This window comes from Pelophylax lessonae, assembly GCF_965119305.1.
Source record: "Pelophylax lessonae genome assembly, chromosome: 2".
NCBI classification, from domain to species: domain Eukaryota; kingdom Metazoa; phylum Chordata; class Amphibia; order Anura; family Ranidae; genus Pelophylax; species Pelophylax lessonae.
Window position 1 is genome coordinate 467,460,224 of NC_138769.1, and position 19,643 is coordinate 467,479,866.

Consider the following 19,643-nt stretch of genomic DNA (forward strand, 5'->3'; position numbering starts at 1 on the left):
TTTATTTTTAATAATCTTTATCTATAGAGAATTCTATACTAACCACAGTGTGTGTGTATGTGTGTGTGTGTGTACTATATATATATATACAGTGGGGATCGAAAGTTTGGGCACCCCAGGTAAAAATTTGTATTAATGTGCATAAAGAAGCCAAGGAAAGATGGAAAAATCTCCAAAAGGCATCAAATTACAGATTAGACATTCTTATAATATGTCAACAAAAGTTTGATTTTATTTCCATCATTGACACTTTCAAAATAACAGAAAACAAAAAAATGGCGTCTGCAAAAGTTTGGGCACCCTTCAGAATTTATAGCATGCACTGCCCCCTTTGCAAGGCTGAGACCTGCCAGTGTCATGGATTGTCCTCAATCATCGTCTGGGAAGACCAGGTGATGTCAATCTCAAAGGTTTTAAATGCCCAGACTCATCTGACCTTGCCCCAACAATTGGCACCATGGGATCTTCTAAGCAGTTGTCTAGAAAACTGAAACTGAAAATAGTTGACGCTCACAAAGCTGGAGAAGGCTATAAGAAGATATCAAAGCATTTTCAGATGTCAATATCCTCTGTTCAGAATGTAATTAAGAAATGGCAGTCATCAGGAACAGTGGAAGTTAAAGCAAGATCTGGAAGACCAAGAAAAATATCAGACAGAACAGCTCGCAGGATTGTGAGAAAAGCAATTCAAAACCCACGTTTGACTGCACGATCCCTCCAGAAAGATCTGGCAGACACTGGAGTTGTGGTACACTATTCCACTATAAGGAGATACTTGTACAAATATGGTCTTCATGGAAGAGTCATCAGAAGAAAACCTCTTCTACGTCCTCACCACAAAAATCAGCGTTTGAACTTTTTAAATGAACATATAGACAAGCCTGATGCATTTTAGAAACAAGTTCTGTGGACCGATGAGGTTAAAATTGAACTTTTTGGCCAGAATGAGCAAAGGTACGTTTGGAGAAGAAGGGGCACAGAATTTAATGAAAAGAACCTCTGTCCAACTGTTAAGCATGGGGGTGGATCAATCATGCTTTGGGGTTGTATTGCAGCCAGTGGCACAGGGAACATCTTACGAGTAGAAGGAAAAATGGATTCAATAAAATTTCAGCAAATTTTGGATGGTAACTTGATGCCATCTGTGAAAAAGCAGAAGTTAAAGAGAGGATGGCTTCTACAAATGGATAATGATCCTAAACACACCTCGAAATCCACAGGAGATTACATCAAGAGGCATAAACTGAAGGTTTTGCCATGGCCTTCACAATCTCCTGACCTCAACATAATTGAAAATCTATGGATAGACCTTAAAAGAGCAGTAATAATAATCTATACAGCAGCCTTTCTCAACCCAAGTTCCTCCAGAGGTTGCTGGGGGTTCCATGGTCAGCTGGCAATTTCTACCTCTCGGGTAAGCTACCACAGAAATTATCCTTTAAGATATCTATAAGGAGGGCATTCACCCCATAGACAACCAGTGTAAAGAGAATTCTTCCCGCTGACAATCCATGTACAAGGGCCCTTAAAGGACCAACAGTTTAAGTGGAAATTTCTCTACTGACTTATCAATGTAAAGGGGTTCACTTTTTAAATAAATGTGAGAGAGCACTAGAATTTTTACTGTCTGAATTTCTTTTCTGGCTATTATTATTATTTGTTTAATTTCATTATTACTGAAAATATTATTGTAGTATAGAGAGGCCTTGGGATTTCAAATATGGTAAATACAGCCACCTTCTTTTATTTTTTTTTTCATATCTACAACTTACCGCTCTTGATATTGTCTCCTAAGATGTAGATCTATTATTAGACCTGAAAGTTATTTCAAAGGTTCCTCTGTGAGAGAGGCTGCTATAGAGTCTGAAATAAAGCATAAACATGTTTATGATACTGTATTGAATAAACCTCAGATGAATAGGTTTGCATTAACCTGAAATCTAAATATAAAGTCACTATGCTGATAGGGAAGACTTATCAGATGACGTGGTTATACAAAATATTGCAAAGAAAAGCAATTCCAGTCAAAAAAGCATAGTCAATTACTGAAATATTTATACTACTCAGAAAGATTGCTGCATTGTTAAGTCAGCTTTTTTAAAAATTATTATTATATCTATGCTTTACAAAGTTCAGTGCAGTGAGTTTTTTAGAAGGTTTATGTATGGGCTGCTGGGATAGACTGTGCAGTCTTTTTTTTTTTTTTTTTTGATTCTATGCTCTATTAGCTACCTCTTATGTTCTAGTTAATGCATGTCAGTGGTGCTGCTGTGAACTTTGTAAGAGGGTGGTACACTAAGTGGGCTCAGATTGATTGCTGTTTTAAAAATATTGACTGCCTAAAGGTAAATTACAATGGTTTTGGGCCCATTTTTATTTGGGATTTTTTTATTTTTCGTGAACCCATCCTTTAATAATTTTCCCACACTGCAGGTGCAGAGCCCCTTTACCTTCCTCCTCATTCCAACAATCCTCACTGTGTGGTCCACCTGGCGTCATACTGCCTTTTTTCTATGACCATACCCAACTGTCCCACTTCTCTTTGTGCTTGCATGCATCATCCTTTTTAATTCCTATTGATGAGCTACACTATAATACCAGGTTTGGTAATATATTATTTGTGCACTGGTGCAGTCATGTTGGAACAGAAGGGGCCGTCCCCAAACTGTTGTAGAGGTTACCCTCTAAGGGTAACCGTGCAGACTTGGACCAGTTGATGATTAAGCCAGAATAGATACCAAAGTCCGTGATCACTGCCATAACCAAGTCTTCTACAGATATCACAAGTTTCTCTATCGTTCATTGACAGACACAGCTCTGCTTAATCATAGACTATAGGGTTACGCTCCTTCCACTAAGGATTGGCACTAGGCGGAAAAAAGGCTTGTCCACGCCTATAGGGGCTGTCCCAGCAAGCGTAACTCCTCAGGCTCTGCTATACTCCAACAGTTTTGTTCTGCCTCGTGACAGGGATAGGACCTAGCTCCCCGCTGGGACTTCGGTCTTAGCTGTAACAGGTTTGTGATTTTGTATTTTTTTTTATTTATTTTTCTAGTTCCTGAGGACCAAGATCAAGAGGAACTACAAGCAACAGCCGGCTTTGGTTTTCACACTGGATAATATAGATCCTTAAGGTCTCCCAGCCTGGCTTGCGAGCATGAGCAGGTTATAGTCCAGTACTAGGCCTCGCCACGACAGTGCCCCAATGAATGGGGACGAGCCTGCGAGTGGATCATCTCGCCGGGAAGCAGACGACCTGGAACGCCCTGAGTCGCAGCCTCCTCTTGGCTAACAGCACCCCTATCCCTACCCTACCCTACCCCTATTCAGAGTGGCGCCCGCCTGGTACCACAGTATGGTAACATGTCTCCCCACTACCCCTGGAGGTCGCAGGGTGGGCGCGGGCCCCTCCCTGGAATGGTCGGACCTTAGGGGCTCCCTCAGTTCCCTGGCACCCCGGAAGCCTAACTGGCCTACCCCTTGCTTCCCCTTCCCCCTTGTACGTTTTTCCCCCCTGGTGGAGGTTATAATGCGGACGGTTTTTCGCACACATTTGCGGGGGATGGATCGTACGGGGTAGGGGTCCTTGAATGGGGACCCTTAGATGCCATTTTTTCTGGAACCCCGTTTGGGGGTCACGGAGACCCCATGGCGTGCATGGGGGCCGCCATTTTGCCGTGGTTCATGACCTCTGTGTTCCCATTATTTTGTGTGGGCAACCATTTTTTTTCTATGCTTGAGGCAGTGTTGCTTCCTCTTCCTGTTTCTTCTGTGTTCCTTTCGTTTCGACTCTGGCTAGGAAAGTTTCTGGGGGTCCCGTGTAGGTTTCCCTCTCCTGTTCTGCTATATTTAGACATTGTTCAGGTTTTTGGGGTCCGCAGTAATAATTTTAGTGCACAAAAAAATATATATATCGTTTTTTGTTGTTTGCAAATGTCCCAGGATAAAATATCCCCTGCAAACCCCCTGGAAGTGACTGCAGGACCCTCCTTGCTCGCAGTTGCAGCCAGAGATTGCGGTTTTTCTGCAAAGCCTGATGTCAAAAGTGCAGTCGGAATGTTCTGGTGCTACAAGCCGCAAACATCCTCCGTCCTCCCCTCCATCTGCAGGATCTTCGGATTCTGACACAGATATGGTTGTTGCAGACGCAGACCACTCTAAGGGGTCGGTGTCTTCACATTCTAATGGTGAAGAGGATCTGTCCTCCTCCGCTGTCGCGCGAGAACGCGCCTTGGTGGAAAATGTGATCGTTTCTATGCGGGAATCTCTTAAAATGGCTGATGAACCCACAGTGTCAGGTAAGCAGGTGTCTTTTGGCTCCCACAAATATGGCAAATCGGGTAAAGTATTCCCTTGTCTGGACTTGTTTCACTCTATTGTGGATGAACAATGGCGATGCATTAAGCACATGCTGGTGGTGCCTAAGCGTTTTGCACGCCGTTATCCCTTTGCGGAGGCAGTGTATACCAGATGGGCTGTACCACCGAAGGTGGATTCCCCGGTGGCCAGGTTGAATAAAGCGACTCTGGTGCCGGTGGAAGAGTCGCCGTCCCTTCTGATCTCGTGGATAGACAGTTGGAATCCCTATCCCGCCATTTACATGTGGTGACGGGTCACATGTTAAAAGCTAACTGAATGTTCTCATAGCACAGATTGCTACTGAATGGGTAAAGTTGCTGAAGAGTAACTTGAAAACGACACCGCTTCCCCTTGCGGTTCTGGAACTGTTCGACCGGTTGGTTCAAGCCCTGGTGTTCATGTGTGATACATCCCTGGACTTGGCCTTATTGGTGGCCAGGACGTCAGCAGTGGGGGTTGCTATTAGATGCCTGATATGGCTTAAATGCTGGTCGGGTGACCAGGCTTCTAAAAAAGCTGTTGCTGATCTCTCTTTCACGGTGGAGAAGCTATTTGGAGCCTCTCTGGACACAACTTGCTGTCGCAAGGGGTGATTGTGCAACACTTTCAGGGGTTTTATTCAAACCCATTCACCGTGCCCAGAAAAGAAGGCAAGGTGCGCCCCATCCTAGATCTCCAAGCTCTTAACCGATTTGTGCGGGTACAGAAGTTTCGGATGGAGTCCATCCATACGGTAGTGGACATCCCTATCTACGCTGGACACCAGCGGTTTCTACGCTTTGCGGTTGCGGAGCAGCATTATTGAATGGTGGCATTACCCTTTGGTCTCGCCTCCGCTCCCAGGCTGTTTACTAAGGTTCTGGCTCCGGTGATAGCATTGCTGCGCTTGACGGGGATTGCGGTACTGGGATACGACCAGTGGCGGCTGGTGCTCAAAATTTTTGGGGGGGCGCAAAAAGAAAAATGTAATAGGTATTGCTTCGCGTCAAAAAACGCAGTAAAAAATTGCGTGACTTTGAAGTCATGGTACAGGCATGGCACAGGTGATGGTACAGGAGATGGTATAGGCATGGCACAGATATGGTATAAGCATGTCACAGGTCATGGTACAGGAGATGGTACATGCCCCCTTTCAATGCAGAGACCAGCGTACATGCCCCCTTTCAATGCAGAGACCAGCGTGCGTGCCCCCTTCAATGCAATGAACACTGTGCTGTGCCCCCAACAATGCAGAGTTCAGCGTGCATGCCCCCTTCAATGCAATAAACACTGTGCTGTGCCCCCTTCAATGCAATAAACACTGTGCTGGGCCCCCTTCAATGCAATAAACACTGTGCTGGGCCCCCTTCAATGCAATAAACAATGTGCTGTGCCCCCTTCAATGCAATAAACACTGTGCTGGGCCCCCTTCAATGCAATAAACAATGTGCTGTGCCCCCTTCAATGCAATAAACACTGTTCTGTGCCCCCTTCAATGCAATGAACACTGTGCTGTGCCCCAACAATGCAGAGTTCAGCGTGCATGCCCCCTTCAATGCAATAAACACTGTGCTGTGCCCCCTTCAATGCAATAAACACTGTGCTGGGCCCCCTTCAATGCAATAAACACTGTGCTGTGCCCCCTTCAATGCAATAAACACTGTTCTGTGCCCCCTTCAATGCAATGAACACTGTGCTATGCCCCCTTCAATGCAATAAACACTGTGCTGTGCCCCCTTCAATGCAATAAACACTGTGCTGTGCCCCCTTCAATGCAATAAACACTGTGCTGTGCCCCCTTCAATGCAATAAACACTGTGCTGTGCCCCCTTCAATGCAATGAACACTGTGCTATGCCCCCTTCAATGCAATGAACACTGTGCTGTGCCCCCTTCAATGCAATAAACACTGTGCTGTGCCCCCTTCAATGCAATGAACTCTGTGCTGTGCCCCAACAATGCAGAGTTCAGCGTGCATGCCCCCTTCAATGCAACTGTGCTGTGCTCCCACAATGCAATGAACAATGTGCTGTGCCCCCTTCAATGCAATGAACACTGTGCTATGCCCCCTTCAATGCAATAAACACTGTGCTGTGCCCCCTTCAATGCAATAAACACTGTGCTGTGCCCCCTTCAATGCAATAAACACTGTGCTGTGCCCCCTTCAATGCAATAAACACTGTGCTGTGCCCCCTTCAATGCAATGAACACTGTGCTATGCCCCCTTCAATGCAATAAACACTGTGCTGTGCCCCCTTCAATGCAATGAACACTGTGCTGTGCCCCCACAATGCAATGAACACTGTGCTGTGCCCCCTTCAATGCAATAAACACTGTGCTGTGCCCCCTTCAATGCAATAAACACTGTGCTGTGCCCCCTTCAATGCAATGAACACTGTGCTGTGCCCCCTTCAATGCAATGAACAATGTGCTGTGCCCCCTTCAATGCAATGAACACTGTGCTATGCCCCCTTCAATGCAATAAACACTGTGCTGTGCCCCCTTCAATGCAATAAACACTGTGCTGTGCCCCCTTCAATGCAATAAACACTGTGCTGTGCCCCCTTCAATGCAATGAACACTGTGCTGTGCCCCCTTCAATGCAATAAACACTGTGCTGTGCCCCCTTCAATGCAATAAACAATGTGCTGTGCCCCCTTCAATGCAATAAACACTGTGCTGTGCCCCCTTCAATGCAATAAACACTGTGCTGTGCCCCCTTCAATGCAATGAACACTGTGATATGCCCCCTTCAATGCAATACACACTGTGCTGTGCCCCCTTCAATGCAATGAACACTGTGCTGTGCCCCCACAATGCAATGAACACTGTGCTGTGCCCCCTTCAATGCAATAAACACTGTGCTGTGCCCCCTTCAATGCAATAAACACTGTGCTGTGCCCCCTTCAATGCAATAAACACTGTGCTGTGCCCCCTTCAATGCAATGAACTCTGTGCTGTGCCCCAACAATGCAGAGTTCAGCGTGCATGCCCCCTTCAATGCAACTGTGCTGTGCCCCCTTCAATGCAATGAACACTGTGCTGTGCCCCCACAATGCAGAGTTCAGCGTGCCTGCCCCCTTCAATGCAACTGTGCTGTGCCCCCTTCAATGCAATGAACAATGTGCTGTGCCCCCTTCAATGCAATAAACACTGTGCTGTGCCCCCTTCAATGCAGAGTTCAGCGTGCATGCCCCTTTCAATGCAGAGCGCCACAGCATTGTCCCCCAATAATTGCAGAGCGCCACAGCATTGTACCCCAATGATTGCAGAGTACGCCACAGCATTGTACCCCAATGATTGCAAAGAGCCACAGCATTGTCCCCCAATCACTGCAGAGTGCCACAGCATTGTCCCCCAATGATTGCAGAGTGCCACAGCATTGTACCCCAATGATTGCAAAGAGCCACAGCATTGTCCCCCAATCACTGCAGAGTGCCACAGCATTGTACCCCAATGATTGCAGAGCGCCACAGCATTGTTCCCCAATGATTGCAGAGCGCCACAGCATTGTCCCCCAATAATTGCAGAGCGCCACAGCATTGTCCCCCAATGATTGCAGAGCGCCACAGCATTGTCCCCCAATGATTGCAGAGCGCCACAGCATTGTCCCCCAATAATTGCAGAGCGCCACAGCATTGTCCCCCAATAATTGCAAAGCGCCACAGCATTGTCCCCCAATAATTGCAGAGCGCCACAGGATTGTCCCCCAATGATTGCAGAGCGCCCACAGCGTTGTACCCCAATGGTTGCAGAGCGCCACAGCATTGTACCCCAATGATTGCAGAGCGCCACAGCATTGTCCCCCAATGATTGCAGAGCGCCACAGCATTGTACCCCAATCACTGCAGAGTGCCACAGCATTGTCCCCCAATGATTGCAGAGCGCCACAGCATTGTCCCCCAATAATTGCAGAGCGCCACAGCATTGTCCCCCAATAATTGCAGAGCGCCACAGCATTGTCCCCCAATAATTGCAGAGCGCCACAGCATTGTCCCCCAATGATTGCAGAGCGCCACAGCATTGTCCCCCAATAATTGCAGAGCGCCACAGCATTGTCCCCCAATGATTGCAGAGCGCCACAGCATTGTCCCCCAATGATTGCAGAGCGCCACAGCATTGTCCCCCAATGATTGCAGAGCGCCACAGCATTGTACCCCAATGATTGCAGAGCGCCACAGCATTGTCCCCCAATGATTGCAGAGCGCCACAGCATTGTCCCCCAATGATTGCAGAGCGCCACAGCATTGTACCCCAATCACTGCAGAGTGCCACAGCATTGTACCCCAATGATTGCAGAGCGCCACAGCATTGTCCCCCAATGATTGCAGAGCGCCACAGCATTGTCCCCCAATAATTGCAGAACGCCACAGCATTGTCCCCCAATGATTGCAGAGCGCCACAGCATTGTCCCCCAATGATTGCAGAGCGCCCACAGCGTTGTACCCCAATGATTGCAGAGCGCCCACAGCGTTGTACCCCAATGATTGCAGAGCGCCACAGCATTGTACCCCAATTATTGCAGAGTGCCAGCATTGTACCCCAATTATTGCAGAGCGCCACAGCATTGTCCCCCAATGATTGCAGAGTGCCAGCATTGTCCCCCAATGATTGCAGAGCGCCACAGCATTGTCCCCCAATGATTGCAGAGTGCCAGCAGTGTACCCCAATCGATGCAGAGTGCAGCGTGCGTGCTCCCTTCAAACTTACCTGGCGGCGGCGCGGCTCAGCTTCTTCCTCCTCTTCTGCGGCGGGTCCTTCTCCCTCGTCTCACGGCGGGAACCGGCGGGCGGCCTCTCCTCTTCTCTGAGCGGCGGTGACGGTGAGTGATTGACGCACGCACCGGCACCGCCCCCATTCGACGTCAGCGATATCCTGGATGATGATTGGTCCAGGCTTTAGCCCCCCTTTAGCCACCACATTGGCCGGCGAACCGTTTTTTTTTTTTTTCCGAACTTTATTGTTCTTTTTGTCTTTTTTTTCTTTTTTCTTCTTTTTTTTTTAGGGGGGGCGGCGCCCTGGCGCCCCCTATGCACGGGCCGCCACTGGATACGACTATCTCCTGTTAAGAGCGGGCTCTCATTCGGTTCTGTTGGACAATCTGGAGGTCACTGTCCAAACTCTACAAAAGTTTTGTTGGAACATCAATATAAAAAAATCTGCATTGACTCCGGTCCTGAGACTGGAGTACCTAGGCCTGACTCTGGATTCAGCATTGGCGAGGGTTTTCCTCCCCTCGGACAAACTTTGTCGGAGTCATTGGATCACTCGCCTACACGACTGTCCGGTTTAGGTTCAATCAGACAAAGCCATGGCTGTGGCTTACATCAATCACCAGGGGGTACGCAGACTGGCCACCGGTACCCCTTGGAGGCTTCCTCTCAGGGAAGATCTGTTGTTTCAAAGTCCGATCTTCCATCCTGCTTTACAGTTGCTGGATTTAACGGCATAGACGTTGAAAGTCAGGTGTCGAGAGATAGGGGAATCTCTGAGTCTGTAATCCCCACTCTCTTAAAGGCTAGAAAGTCGACTTCTTGAAAGATCTATCATAGCACGTGGAAATCGTACATTTCATGGTGCGAATCGCTGAAAGTGCACCCTCGCTTGTTTTCGATCGCCAGGGTTTTGGCTTTTCTACAGAAAGGGATTGAACAGCGGTTGGCTTTTGGTACTATCAAAGGCCAAGTTTTGGCTTTGGCTATCTATTTTCAATGCCCATTAGCCACGCACGCCCTTATCCGGAATGTTTATTCAAGGTGTGCGCCATTTGGCGCTCCGTGATGATCCCCGTTACAGCCATGGGATCTCAATTTGGTGCGGTCTGTTCTTCAAAAGCCCCCTTTTGAGAAAATTTGGGAGATTTCGCTGCTTGCTTTGACTCAGAAGGTTGTCTTCTTGTTGGCAATCACTTCTGCCCGCAGAGTATCTGAATTGGTGGCGTTGTCTTGCCGCTCACCTTATCTGAGGTGGTACTTCGACCTAATCAGTCTTTCCTTACTAAGGTGGTTTCTGATTTTCGTTTAAATGAAGACATTGTACTGCCTTCCCTTTGCCCTCAACCTCCGCATCCTAAGGAGTATGTTTTACATTCTTTGGATGTGGTCCGGGCTATCAGGGTTTACTTAGAGACCATTGCGTCCTTCAGAAAATCGTACTATTTTTGTCCTTACGGATGGACTTCGTAAGGTACTGGCTGCGTCTGCTGCAACCATTTCCAGATGGATAAAACAGACGGTGGTACAGGCCTATTCACTGAAGTGTCAGACTCCTCCTTTTCCAGTGAAGGCGCATTCTACTAGAGTGCTGAGTGCCTCCTGGGCTTTTCGCCATTAGGCGTCGGTGCTACAAGTTTGCAAGGCGGCAACTTGGTTGTCTGTGCATACCTTTACAAAATTCTACAAGGTAGATGTGCTGGCATCAGCCGATGCTTCTTTTAGCTGCAAGGTTTTGCAGGCTGCAGTATGAAAGAGAACCCCCTTTTGTTGGTTTCTCTTTGAGGGTTCGTTGTTCCGGGGGAGCACCTGTTGTTTCTGGTTGAGCTCTGTTTTTCCTGGTTGGCTACATTTGGCCATTGGGGCATTCAGGTTTTTTGTTTATTTTTAGTAGTATTTGTAGCTGCTGACTTTTTTATTTATTTTTTTTTCCCCAGGCAGAACTCTTTAAGAAAAACCTGGCGAAGGTTGATGGCTGTTGTCTTGCCAGGCATAAAGTCAGTCTGATCAGGGTGTATAATGCAGAGTATGGCCTTATTCAGGCTTAGAGTCAAAATTTTTGCAAGGATCTTTATATCTGATTTCAGTAGGGAAATGAGCCTGTATGAATCAGGATCCGTGGGAGACTTGCCCTGCTTAAGAAAAAGAAAAATAATTGCCTTAGACAAGGAAACAGGCAGTTCGTTTTCAATTCAGCATTAAATGTTTTCAATAGATGGGACAGGATAATTGCTAAATGGTGTTTATAAACTTTAATGGGGATACCATCTTCCCCTTGTGCTTTGCAGACTGGGAACGAACCCACCGCCTCTTGAATCTCCTCCAAATCAATAGGAGCGTCAGATCGGGCCCACTGTGTCACAGTAAGACTAGGCAGCTCGCGAGTCGAAAGATGCATATTCAACTCGTCATTAGGATGGTGTGTTCAACACTGGTACAAATGAGAAAACAAAATCACACCAGCTCAGTCACAACCAGTGGGAAGGAGGATAGCCCCTGGAAGCTGCACATCTAGGTGTTCTGTTGAAATGAATAGAGTGGCAGACTCCAACCAGGCCATGCCTCAATGCGTTTTGCTCTGTCTCCAGAGCTTAGTCATGGGGATCATGATCCAGGGGGCAGAGTGAAACTCATTGGGGGCAGGGCCTGGTTGGAGTCCAGGCTGAGGTTGCCACTCTATTCACCTCAACAGACCACCTAGATGTGCAGCTTCCAAGAACTAGCCTCCTTTCCTCAAGCTACCACAGGAGCCAGGACGGGCCCCATCCCTTGCCAGCACTCTAGCAGCAGTTACGGAAGCACTTTTGCACATTCCCCCGCTATCGAGCCTGAGCAGCACACAAACATTTTCCACAGTCCATCACAACCAGGTCAGGTGTGTTAAGAAGCCTGCCCGATCGTGACCTGAGGGCCGCTATTGGTGGAACTGCAGATCGAGCATTTACTTGTTTGGCTAACAGGCAGCCGTTCACTCTCCCTCCTCATAGAATGCCTGCTTCCTAAAGAAATGTAATTTGTTTTAATTTAAAAAAAAATCGAAGTACCTTTTTCTTAATCAATATATACAGTTGTCAATTTACCAAGCTCTTTCCCAGTCTGTCTGCAGGGAAACATAAGCAGGAGGAACTTCGAGTCCTCTGCTGCTGGTCTCATGTTAAAAAAAAAAAAAAAAAAAAAAAAGCCTCTGGAATACAGAGTAAAAATAAATAATATCAATACATTGTTTTGAAATGGCATACAAATATATGTTTGAAATCAAATATTTATTATTTTTTTTTAGCAATAGCATTATGTGGGCGAATTTCTGCTTGTCACAGGCTGGGTCACACCCCTTGAGCCTGTGTCTTAGAATAAGAGGCAGGTGAAGCCTCCATTAATCTACATGTAATATCCTGCCCCGTTGTGTTTAGCTGGTTAGTGGGCATGGAGGAGGAGGGAGGGAGTGGACTGTCATTTACCACTGTGTTATACGCCCACATGTGTGACTCTATAGCAGGGGTAATGAATTAAAATTCAAGGAGGTCCGGTCGCTAAAATTTTCATTGGCCCGAGGTCCGAATCTCAAGTCTGTGCTGACTCTGAACAAAATGTGCCCACCAGCGTGACCCTTAACATAAAATATGCCCATCAGCGTGCCCCTTAGTATAACATTTGCCCGTCAGCGTGACCCTTAACACAAAATAAGGGGCACGCTGATAGGCATATTTTATGTTAAGGGTCACGCCGATGGGCACATTTTATGTTAGGGGGCACCCTGATGGGCACATTTTATGATGGTGGGATCGCTGATGGGCAAAAAAAACGTGTAAATCAGCGTTGCTCTTAACATAAAATATGCCCATTAGAGTGCCCCATAACATAAAATATGCCCATCAGTGTGTACCACAGTATAAATATGCACATCAGCATGCCCCTTAACATAAAATATGCCCATCAGCATGACCCTTAACATAACATTTGCCCATCAGCGTGACCCTTAACACAATAAGGGGCACGCTGATGGGCATATTTTATGTTAAAGGGAACTCTGATGGGCATATTTATGGTAAGGGACACGCTGATGGGCACATTTTATGTTAAGGGGCACGCTAATGGGCATATTTTATGTTGAGCGCAACGCTGATTTACACGTTTTGTTTTGCCCATCAGCGTGCCCCCTAACATAAAATGTGCCCATCAGCGTGACCCTTAACATAAAATGTGCCCATCCGCTTGCCCCTTATTTTATGTTAAGGGTCATGCTGATGGGCATATTTTATGTTAAGGGGCATGCTGATGTGCATATTTATGCTGTGGTACACACTGATGGGCATATTTTATGTTAAGGGGCACTCTGATGGGCATATTTTATGTTAAGAGCAACGCTGATTTACACGTTTTATTTTGCCCATCAGCGATCCCACCATCATAAAATGTGCCCATCAGGGTGCCCCCTAACATAAAATGTGCCCATCAGCGTGACCCTTAACATAAAATATGCCCATCAGCGTGCCCCTTATTTTGTGTTAAGGGTCACGCTGATGGGCAAATGTTATGCTAAGGGGCACGCTGATGGGCATATTTTATGTTAAGGGTCACGCTGGTGGGCACATTTTGTTCTGCCCATCAGAGTGCCCCTAACATAAAATATGCCCATCAGCTTGCCCCTTATTTTATGTTAAGGGTCATGCTGATGGGCATATTTTATGTTAAGGGGCATGCTGATGTGCATATTTTTTGCTGTGGTACACACTGATGGGCATATTTTATGTTAAGGGGCACGCTGATGGGCACATTTTATGTTAAGGGTCACGCTGATGGGCAAAACAAAACGTGTAAATCAGCGTTGCGCTCAACATAAAATATGCCCATTAGCGTGCCCCTTAACATAAAATGTGCCCATCAGCGTGTCCCTTAACATAAAATATGCCCATCAGAGTGCCCCTTAACATAAAATATGCCCATCAGCGTGTCCATTAACATAAAATATGCCCATCAGCGTGTCCATTAACATAAAATATGCCCATCAGCGTGTCCATTAACATAAAATAAGGGGCACGCTGATGGGCACATTTTATGTCAAGGGAGCAATCTGATGGGCATATTTTGTTTCATTTATGGGGCACTCTAATGAGCACAATAACACATGCCAGTCTGCACACTTCAGGGTTTTTTTTTTTTTTAAATTGCATTATTCTCCTCTAAAAATGTGCTCCACATACCTGGAGCCAGCTGAGTCAAAAGCCGCGAACAGGGGGGCGGGGCATGCACATAGTGTCCGCTGTGAGGGAGCCGCAGTCAGGAGCAGAGGGCGGGGCGCGCGAGTGACGTCACGCCCCTACTCGCAGCCCGACAGGACACCGCGATGTCCATTAGTCAGTTGCAGGGGGCGGGGCGCGCGCGGGACGTCACTCCCCTACTCGCGGCTCGCGTGGGACGTCACTCCCCTACTCGCGGCCCGACAGGACAACGGCTGCTAGTGAGCTGCAAGCGGTCCGGGCAGAAGCATCGCGCGGGCCGCCATTTAGTGACCGCTGCTCTATAGTAACACGGCTGCTCATATGTGACAGGGAGGAAATGCTTAGCATAGAAACTCACTGAAAACTGAGCATGTGCAGAGTTGCCTCAGCAGCTGCAAAATCCCTAGCTGAAATGGAGATTTGGGTAGAAGGGGGAGATAGCTGCAGGGTCAACCAGGTTTTTTGCAAAATACAGAAAACGAGAGCGTACGATCAGCACGTACGATTAATACAAGTTTTTTTTATGATGGGTTTAGTGACTCTTGAAATATGTAAATACAAGACTAGAGCTTTATCTGCTGGCTGGATAGAAAACCTACACATTTTTAATATGCAATATTTCAGGTTTACAAACAATTTTTTTTTTTTTTTATATTGTGAGTATTTGAGGAATTCATGTACACTTGTAAACCTCTGTCTGTTAATATATTTTATATTATTTGTAGTATACATTATAGTTAAAATATAGTTACACATTGGTATTTTTCCAAGGAGGTGAAAATGTTTGGTATTCATACATTTTATGCTCTTTGTTTAATTTTTTTTATAGGTTCTGTTGAAATAACGGAGTCCTCTCTCGTAAGAGATATTCTATATGTGTTCCAGGGCATAGATGGAAAGTGCATTAAAATGTGTAATTCTGAAAACTGCTACAAAGTTGACAGCAAGGTAAAAATTGCATGGCTTATTAAAAAAAAAAAAAAAAAAAATGAACCCAATAGTAGACACATTAGGGTGACGTTTAATATCTATGTTTTTGGTACTGAAAACTCATCTTTAGAGTAGTTGCAAAGCCCAACTCGCCCCCTCCACATTTCCATGGTGCCCTAACTCCCTCCTGTGCCAGACTCCTAGGTTTTTCTGGTGCCCATTGTTGTTCAACGCACTTCCCTTGGTCCCAGACCGTCAAAGACACCCTCCCTGTGGAGAATCATCTCAACCTGGGCACCTAGTACATTACTTTAAAGCATGGCGCTAACATCATAACCTAAATACTGTGCAGTCTTAAGGATAGACCACTTCTAAAAAAGAGAGAGAGGACCCCTCTAGTCACACGACTGTCCAGAGGACACCCACAGAAAAACAGATTTATCCTGGGAATTTTAAAAACCAAACTACTATAGGGTGCGGAGATACCCCACATTCGGAATTGAGCTTAAACAAATAAATATAATGACCAAAAAAAAAATGCTCTTATTCAGGAGTGTACACAATATATTATTGTAGCTTGCGAGTAGAAAAAAAAAAAAAAATATATATATATATATATATATATATATATATATATATATATATATATAATGTGTATATACATCTGTTAAACCAGTTTGAGAAAGAAAGAAAGAAAGAAGCAGTTATACATTTTGCTTTTGTGGGCTACTACTGCCATCTAGTGTACATGGAGAATTATTGGTTTAGTGATGTTTGAAACTTAGCAATCATAATGGCATTACTGCAAAGTGCATTTCATTAAAAATTTGTGTCATTTTTTGAGTATATTTTTTTTAATGGTGTTTGTTGTTTTGCCAACAGTTGTAGTACTATGTGATGGCCAAATTGAACGCACTTTTGTAACAATGCAGGAACAAATCATGAGTAAAGATGGCCAGGCCTGATTGTGTTCCGTGTAGAGGGCAAGGAATTTTTAATCCTCTAAATAGAATGTAAAATGATTCTTATTGTATATATTCATAGTAATTAGCCAAATATAAATTGTAGTGTGTGTGAATATTTTATTTCTAAATTGTTTTGCCTTGTGATTGCTATCTTTATTATGAACATATTTATGCTTTTTTCCTCATATGGCAGAGCAGCCCTACAGCTCCTGTTTTCCATGTCCATAATTTGCATTCAAAGAGGTCTTTTTGTTATAATGGTTTTCATTTACTGTTTTTTTTTTTCTTATAACAGGTGGCTCTATCAAAATCCCTTAAAGATACCACTGGAAGGCTTGCAGAGTTAGGGTGGCTTCATAATAAAATAAGAAAATACACAGACCAAAGAAGTTTAGACCGAGCATTTGGACTTGTTGGACAAGTATGAATATTTTATTTTTGCATAAAAAAGCCTGTCTGCTTATTTCTGTTGAAAAATATCAAAAATGTTTTTTTAAGACACTGGAGAAAAGAGATTGCAATATATGCAGACATCCTAGAGACATAAATGGTAATGTGGAGCGTGACTATAAAGTTACTTTTTTAGGGAAAGTATTGTTTGATAATGTTGTTTTATGTGTCAGATATGCTATCCGAAACTTCCACTGCTTGAAGTGCACCTGTGCTCAGATTAGGGACATTAACCAGTTCTAGACCGGAAGGGTTTGCCCCCTTAATGACCAGGCCATTTTTGCAAAATAAAATTGATGTTCTTTTTGACCACAAATAGAGCTTTCTTTTGGTGGTATTTGATCACCTGTGTGATTTTTATTTTTTGCGCTATAAACAAAAAAAGAGCGTCCATTCTGAAAAGAAAAAAAAAATATATGTTTTTCACATTCTGCTATATAACATTCCCAAAAAAAAAAAAAAAAAATTAAATATCAAAATGTTTTATCCTTTTAGGCCAATTTGTATTCTGCTACATATTTTTGGTCAAAGAAATCGCATTAAGCGTATTTTGATTGGTTTATGCAAAAGTTATTGCGTCTACTAACTACGGGAAAGATTTATGTCATTTTTATTTATTGCTAGTAATGGCGGCAATCTGCGATTTTTAGCGGGACTGCAAAATTGCGGTGGACAGATCAAACCCCTAACTATTTTTGACACTTTTTGGGGGACCAGGGACATTACTACAGTAATCAGTGCTAAAAATATGCACGGTTACTGTAATAATGACACTGGCAGGGAAGGGGTTAACCTAGTTAGTGATCAAGGGATTAAATGTAAGCCTAGGGGTGTGTTTACTAACTGTAGGGGATTGGGCTTTTGAAATGACCATAGAGACCTGTGATCCTATATAGAAGGATCACAGGCACTCTGTGATTTCAGAGAGAAGAACGTTCAGCTGTGTTTACAACCGCTTCCCGTCCTTCTCTCTCATTGGGAAGCGATCGCGGGTGGCCGGTGGCAATCGTCGCCGTTGGCGATCGTGCATCAGCATCCCCGCTGCCGAGTGGGGGCAGGAGCTCAGCACCAGGCGCGCGACCGATGTACCCATACGTCGGTTCGCGCAGGAGGGGCTGCCTGCCGCAGTATGCATGCAAAATAAATTAGGGGGAATTACACGCCCCCCCCCCCCCCCCCCGATAATATGGCATGTTGGATAAGGATCTGTCTGTATTTCTCATCATTAAAGACACCATTGATCTTGATCAAATCTGCATCCCCAATTGCAGAAAGCAGCCCCAAACTTGCAAGGAACCTCCACAATGCTTCACTGTTGCCTGCAAACACTCATTATTGTATCATTATTCACAATTTAAAACCAAACATATTATTCTTAGTGCCTGTTCACCTTAGGAGATTCAGTCTTCCTAATATAGTGGTGTACTGGCTGTACTTGTTATAATTTTTATCATGGCAAGATTTATAGAATTTAAATAAATACGAAGACTGGGTTGTATGAAAAGGGCAGGTTAGGTCAATTAAAGCCAGACTGAAATGTGTATCGCTCTGTTTTTCTACAATATTTACGACAGTCATTAAAGAGTGTTGCGCCCTTCTCGCATGAAGGGTCCAATCCGGTCCATTCATCTCTATGGACTGGTGGGTGTAAAAGAACTTGTGTCTGTTTTCACCTGCCTACCTCTGTTCTGATCTGGTCCGCTAAAAAAAAGATGGAAGGGGATCGCTCCTTCTCCATCTAGGTGGATCGGATCAGGTGGGTGTAAACAGACAGCAGAGTTTATTTACTCCTGGCTACCCAAAGAGCTGCAGAACATTGATGGTTTATCCGCCTACTCTGCTCTGATCAGCAGGGGATCAGCAGACAAATCTCTTGTTAAATGTTGTTTACTACTTCTTTTTGTGCTCTGCTTTGCCAGATTTCTGCCAATGTTTTAATGGCATTGGACCCTATCAAGATCATGGAGTGTTGTAAGGGGATTTATGATGGCCCCCGTTATGTCTGGAACTGGTCATGTTCTAGTGGGGATTCTATGTAATGTGACTCGCATGCAAGATTTGAAATCTAATCGTCTGTTGATGACGTTTGGAGAATAAGATGGTGTATTGTGTTCATTATGATTATAAATATAAAATATCCACTGGATGATTTTATGTAGGATGATTTCTACAGCAATAATTTATCAAGTTAGAGATTCAAAAGCCGCTACATTTAAAAGAAGTAAAGGCCACCTGTAATCTCTTTCCCAATTGTCATATTTTGGGCTCTTCCAACAAACAATTGAAACTTTAAGATTTTGTACATTTTATTTTCTTCATAAATACAGATGTTGTAATTTCTTAATATTATCTTTGCTTAACAGAGTTTTTGTGCTGCATTACATCAGGAACTTAAAGAATATTATCGTCTTCTTTCAGTTCTGCATTCTCAGGTATGTTATATAACAAGACACTTTTAGTAAATTGTTAGATATTAATTTGCTTTTACTGAAAAAGACTGAAAAAATAATGTTGCCCTATCTGTGGTCAGTAGTTTTTCAAACTTTTTTTGTCTAAAACCTCTGGCTAAAGGGACATTGATTTACAAAAATAAAACAAAAAAGAGAAACTGGAGAGTGCAAAATCTGGTGCAGCCGTGCATTGTGGCCAATCCCCTTCTAATTTCAGCTTGTTTAACTACTTCCCACAATCCGACATACCTGTACTTTGGCTTGCAGAAGTGTTTGTACAGGGATGATGCCTGGCACAGCAGCCGCTCGGCTCTTCTCGGCTCGGCCCCCCTACCGCAGCTCTTCTCAGGTCTCCTGTCCCACCGGAGACCCGAGCAACCAGCCGGCACGTCCGCTGGCTGGTTGGAGTCCCAAACAAAGCCGGATTCGGCTTTGATCGGGTCTCCGATATAGTAACCCAGAAGCGATGTCACAACATCACTTCCGGGTTAACTCGGCGGCTAACGGCGCATATTTTAAAAAACTGTCAGTATTCAAAAATGCAGATTTCGGCATTTTGAGTACTTTGAAGTGCAATGGA

At 44.8% G+C, this 19,643-nt stretch overlaps 1 protein-coding gene across 1 annotated transcript in view; it reads left to right on the forward strand.

Annotated features, from left to right (window-relative positions):
- Positions 1 to 19,643, forward strand: part of TUBGCP3 (tubulin gamma complex component 3) — a 237,541-nt gene that overhangs the window by 70,813 nt on the left and 147,085 nt on the right. Inside the window, exons 7-9 of the mRNA XM_082245180.1 lie at positions 15,098 to 15,216; positions 16,459 to 16,584; positions 18,977 to 19,045. Of these exons, the coding sequence (XP_082101306.1) occupies positions 15,098 to 15,216; positions 16,459 to 16,584; positions 18,977 to 19,045 (314 nt within the window). The remainder of the gene's footprint in view (positions 1 to 15,097; positions 15,217 to 16,458; positions 16,585 to 18,976; positions 19,046 to 19,643) is intronic.